The sequence below is a fragment of the Anarrhichthys ocellatus genome, unplaced genomic scaffold, assembly GCF_004355925.1.
Source record: "Anarrhichthys ocellatus isolate YVR2014 unplaced genomic scaffold, GSC_Weel_1.0 scaffold38, whole genome shotgun sequence".
Taxonomy (NCBI): Eukaryota; Metazoa; Chordata; class Actinopteri; order Perciformes; family Anarhichadidae; genus Anarrhichthys; species Anarrhichthys ocellatus.
The window spans coordinates 3,135,801-3,141,494 of record NW_022280068.1 but is presented as its reverse complement, the minus strand read 5'-3'; the positions used below and the strand labels follow the sequence as shown (position 1 = coordinate 3,141,494).

The 5,694-nt window shown below is 45.1% G+C and overlaps 1 protein-coding gene across 1 annotated transcript in view; it reads left to right on the top strand.

The window, feature by feature from the left end:
* LOC116394169 (mastermind-like protein 3) overlaps positions 1-5,319 on the top strand; it is a 16,378-nt gene extending 11,059 nt beyond the window's left edge. The window contains exon 3 of the mRNA XM_031867039.1: positions 1,111-5,319. Within this exon, the coding sequence (XP_031722899.1) occupies positions 1,111-2,207 (1,097 nt within the window). The 3' untranslated portion in view covers positions 2,208-5,319. The remainder of the gene's footprint in view (positions 1-1,110) is intronic.
* The last annotated feature ends 375 nt before the right edge of the window (positions 5,320-5,694 follow it).

The following is a 5,694-nucleotide window of genomic DNA, read 5'->3' as shown; positions in this document are numbered from 1 at the left end:
CTCTCTCTCTCTCTCTCTCTCTCTGTCTGTTTCTCTCTCTCTCTCTCTGTCTGTTTCTCTCCCTCTCTCTCTCTCTCTCTCTCTCTCTTGCTCCCTATGAAAAAAAAAAAAAAATAGAATATTCGTGCTCTGCCTGTTACCACGGCAACTTGTCTGTCCTGGATCCCCCAGAGTTCCGGTGAAGTCAGAGAGATGGATGAGAGAAGGGAAGTGGGAGAGGGGGAGAAAGGGGGAGGCTGGCAACAAGAGGAATAGGTAGATGATCCGGTAGGTAGAAGGAGAGATTGGGAACAAAAAGAAAGAGAGAGAGAGAGAGGAAGATGAGTGGGTGAGAGGATGATGGAGAGATGAAGATAAATACAGCGAGCGAGAAGGAGAGTCAAGTCGAAAACCATTTATAGCCACAAGAGAGTCTGTCTGCAAGTCTAGGAGATAATATGGAAAAGAAGAGGGGGCTTCAGCATTCAAATCTGGGCTACAAAGTTAAAATCACTGACACACTGCTCCAGTGTGTCAGTGATTTTAAAAGCAATGATTGCGCTAGCATCACCTGCAATCAGAACGCAATTATACTCACAAAACTTACATATGAACATAAAGTTATAGGTGGCTATTGTGTACTTACTTACGAGTCTGGAGTGTGTGATACTCTTCGTTCTGACCCTCTGTTACTGTTCCAGTCCAAACTGTGAGGTGAGGGATTAGTGGAATGATGTCAGACGTTTATTAGAGGATTCAAAGCCATTTCCACGCTAGCAGACTTCCTCAGCTCTGCCACTACCCAGGTTCTGAAAGGAAAGAATTGTGGAAGTGAGTGAGTGAAATGCTGGCTGTGTTAAGATTTATTTTAGCGTTTAACTAAATTGGGAGGGAAAAATTTGTCTTCAAAGTAAACAGGTTGTCACAAAACATAAATCTTTGCCTCAGCACTGACTTATCAGTCTTACATGCTATTTGATGATTTAAGTGGATCTCGTGTACATGCTTTAAAGCTGTTTCATGAAAGTTCAAGCTCCTTTGTGATTTCTGCCTCCATATGCATGTTTTACTCTTTTCCACCTCCATTGTCTCTGTTCTCTGGTTTCAAGTCCTCCGGTTCTTCTCTCCTAGGTCCTCCTCAGGATCTGGCATCCAGAAGCCAGGCTCTCCAGAACATTCGGGCCGCCCGTCTCCTACAACAGCAGCAGCAGAACCAGCAGCAGATGGTCCAGATGAGTTCTGTTCAAGGACAGGGGGGCTCTGTGGGACCCCAAACTGACATGGGCTTACCCTACGGCAACCAGGGGTCCAACCAGGGTTCCTTGTATGGGCTCAACCCCTCCATGAGTCAAATGATCCACCAGCAGCAGCACCAGAGCCAAAGTGTCCAAGCCTCCATGGGTCTTCCACCACAGCACAACCCCGCCGGAGGGCCGCCCCGGCAAGCAGGTGCAGGTCCTGGGGTCGGAGGTATGCCTGGAGGCCCCGGAGGTGGTGGAGCTGGAGGATATGGAGCACAGGGGATGTTAATGAACTCCATGACCCAGCAACCCCTCAAAGGCCCTCCCAAAGCCCAAGCACAGAGACTGCAAAGCATGCTGGGAGCAGGAGGAGGAGGCGGTGCAATGGCGGCGGGTGGCTGGCCGCAGCAGCAAGGACAGAGTCTGCAGGCCATGGGGGGAGGAATCGGAAGGACTACAGGGGGAGGAGGAGGAGACATGGTAGGGTTCAGCTCCACGCAGGGTTATGGGATGCAGCCGGGTCAACCCCCGCGCATGACCAAGCAACACTTTCAGGGTCCGGGCCAGGGTATGAGCCAGGGAATGGACCCCAGAGTGGGCAACCCAGCGGCCGGTATGGCAGGCCCAATGATGGGCCCTCACATGGGCGGTCAGCCCAGGACCAACCAGCCCCGGCCCATGGTCATGAACCAGGGAATGAACCAGGGGATGATGGGCCAGGGGATGACTGGGATGGGGGTATTCGGGCCGGGCTCTGGGGGGCCGGGAATAGGGGCAGGGGGAGGAGGAGGTGGACCCTATGGACCAGGGGGAGTCGGGGTTGGAGGTCAGCCACCAGGCTACCAGAGGACAGCCAATCAGGACATGTCATCCTATGGATATGGGGGCGGGCCCTCGGGGGGAGGAGCCTTCGGATTGGGCGATGGCTCAGGGGCGGAGCTGGACTCAAGCGATGGTTGGATGGAGGAGTTCTTCCCGAACCAATAGCCAACGGGGAAACTGGAGATGAGTTTTTACTGGATGAACTAAACATTAAAGTGGGACAAATGTTAAAACCTGAGAAAGTAAAACGAAAAGGATGACATGATATGGACTGGCATGTTTTGTTTTTTGTAAAACATGAGCAAGGTTATAAATGAGTTCTTGTGTTATGGTTAGTGTGTGTGTGTGTGTGTGCGTGTGATGGAGAGAGTGAACATTATGTCTCGTGCATTTAAATGAAAACCCAATATAGAGATTAAGAAGTGTGTTTCATTAGTTTCCCTTTTTTCTCCACGGAATGAATTTTTCTCATGTTCAAGTGTTTGAAAGCGAGCCTCGTTTACACAGCAGCGCTTTGAGCCTGAGCTTCAGCAGGGGCTGATTGAACACCGCAGACTGATGAAGGGGAAGGAAGACATGTTCTCAAGACAGCAATTTATTTGTGTTTGTGTGCTTGTGCCACCCAGCTCAGTGCTTCACATCTCTCAACTATGTGAGGAGCTGAAGGGAGGAGAAAGCACTCTCAGCGCTCCCATTTCCTCCCTTAGATTTGTGCCCCCCATATCCATAACACACACACACACGCACAAATCTGTCGCCTTCGCGCTCTCTTCACTTGATCTCTCTCTCTCTCTCTCTCTCTCCCTCTCATCCTCCTTCACTCTCTCTCCTCCCGTCTTTCCCACCCTCTCTCCAGAGACTCGTTCCTCGCTCTCAACACTCCTTTCTCTGTTTAAATTCTGAACATCACAACAGAACAAATGATGTTCCTCTACTGTGCCACACAAGCGCACTTCGTCCTCCAGTGCTTTTGCTAGGCAACTGACCTGGGTGGTGTTTTTTGGGGGGTTTCATTTCCTGCGCGTGGCTGTGGATGACGGGTAGGCATGCAGAGGAAGACAAAGAGAGTGGAAAGCAGAGAAAGGGGGAGAGAATAGGCAGCTAAAGCAAGCACTTGGACTCAAAAGCTCATGCACACACACACATACAGACAAATAAACATCAGCCTGGGAGGGTGAGCGAATGTGTGAGAGACAGCTAACGGAGCTAATATTGCATTAAACACTCTGCCTGTGTGGCACAAACCACATCACATGCATCAGGCTGACACAAAGCAAAGCGATTGCTGGGCACTGAATGTATTCAAGCACCACAAGTGACTTCTTCTTTTTAAGGAAAAAAAAGCTCATTGAAAGCCCACCCACACATTTTGTTTGTTGCTTGTTTTATCTCTAACAATGATGCTGGTTGTGTCTTTGTCAATTAAAAGGAAAAAAAAGAAAAGAAAAAAAACGGAAAAGTTAGCCTTCTTTTAGTTTGTGTTGTCTTTTGAAAATTTGTTTGTCCTCCCGTCTTGCTGCACAACCTTCCCTCGCATTGTGACACAGCTGGTTGTCAATCACCGTAGCCCTGCTTTACATCGTGGCTTCTCTTGTACTGCAGCTGTAAAACGCCCTCGCTCCAAACTAGAACGTAACTGTGCTATACTGTAACACTACTGTGAAGAAATACGAGTTCTCCCCTTCCAGCGCTTTACAAGAAAAATGAACCACTGCTAAGCCTTGAGTTTGTTTTGTAGACAGTAGAAAAACTTCAGACAGCTGATTGAGCCTAAAGGGTGACGATGGTTAGCGCCAGTTAGCATCAAAACAATCAGTATTATCACTGAAGTCAGTGTCTCCCCGTCTTTGAGCTTACTTCAGTAAACTTTAGGCTTCAGGCCTTATAGATTTCATTCATCAACAACAAGCTGTCCACTCTTCTGCCCTAATGGTTGCATAATAAATATGTGTTTTAATACTGTAGTCATTGGTAAGACAACACCATACTTCTCTAACTGTTTTGTAATCTCGGTTAAAAGATGAGTGAACGCGTGTTTGTACTTGCATTACTTTGTATTTAGCTCATCAGAGTGAAAGTTTGGCGGATGATGCTGTAGTCAACAAACCAAAAAGCCTTCTTCTCTGTAAACTATCTCCTTGCCATCAAAACATTTGTCCTCATGGTCGTTGATGTTGTATAATCCAACCCTTTAAATACAAATTGTAACCACCACGCCCATCGTCCTCTAAGTGTTGCTGCATTTGGTAGCACCCACGGGTTTTGTCACGTTTGGGGAGCAGAAAGTCCTCAGTCTCACTGTGTGGAGTCTGTAGGTCAACAACAGGCAGACGTTTAGGGATGTAGCGTTCCCCACTTTTATCAGGGGGAGATGGTGAAATATATAACAACTCTTTGTCAGTGTCCAGATAAACTCTTGGATTGTTTGAGCCTTCCTTGTGCAGGAAATGCAGTCGAGCTCTCACCGCTTCAATGGCTCCACTACTTATGCTTCCAAAACTTTGATACCGCTCCAGTGCTCCAGGCCGTCTCAAATTAAATTTCAGTGTCAGACCAGTAAAATGGAGGCGGTGTGTAGGAAAACACCTGAAGTTTACCTCTCCAGACAGGAGGCAGGACGGTAAGGGAAACACTTCTGGGTCAGTGTTAAGGTCACAGCCTTTGTGACCTTTTTGTCTTCAAAGTAGGGTTCATGATATGGTTTGAAATCCCTTCAGGAAGAGAATAGAAGCTTCCTCCAAATATCATTATGTACCGGGACCAAGTCTGTAGACAACATTTTAACAAAAATTGTTGTTGTTGATGTTCTTTGTTGTTTTTTTTTTATTTGTTGTTTTTTTACTGGTGCTGACATATATGTGATTATGAGAAAAAGTATATAAAAGATAATGGCTATTTGTAAATATGTTTTTACAGGTTTAAATACACCAGATAATACAGTCTCTACTCTGTAAAGAATTTACTGTTTGTTAAAAAAATAGAGAAGTATTTTTATTTTTAAGTTTTTTGGTTTCACGTTTAACCCATCTGAGCTATGCCATTGCACTTCAGACAATGTCTTACTACTAATTTGTATTGTAAACCTCTCTTTTTTGGAATTTTTTTCATTTGTTTTTTCTAGTTTGAGATTTGACTGTTCTAAAGCAGTGCTTATTTCTTTTTATCCTGTACAGAATTCTGAAATGTTAACAAAAGAGAATTACAAAAGACCTTTTTTTTTTCTTTGTTTTTCAAAAAGATACAATAAAGAGAGACTGTTCTCGCTGATCATATTAAATGAAAGTTTCTGTTATTTATTGGGTTCATTTTTAAATGCAGACATAAGACCACGACTGTGCCCCAAAAGACAAAGTCAAAAATGAATACATAAAAAATATACATGAAGTTCGCAACTAAATGCTGACAAAGTTGGCCAGCCAGCTACTGAAAGCTTTTAGTTTAGTTTAACATGAAAAGAAAACATATGAAATCACACACATATACAATATGTCAAGGATGACACATTATTTTATTTGTTTATTTATTTTGCAGGGACAATGCACACCAATCAACAGTCAAACTGTAAGTTAGCCAGAGAGGCTAGTTTTCATCTGCTGTCCCCAGCCAGATGTTTGCAGGCAGCCTAAAATTACAAAATTTCAACTTAAAATGG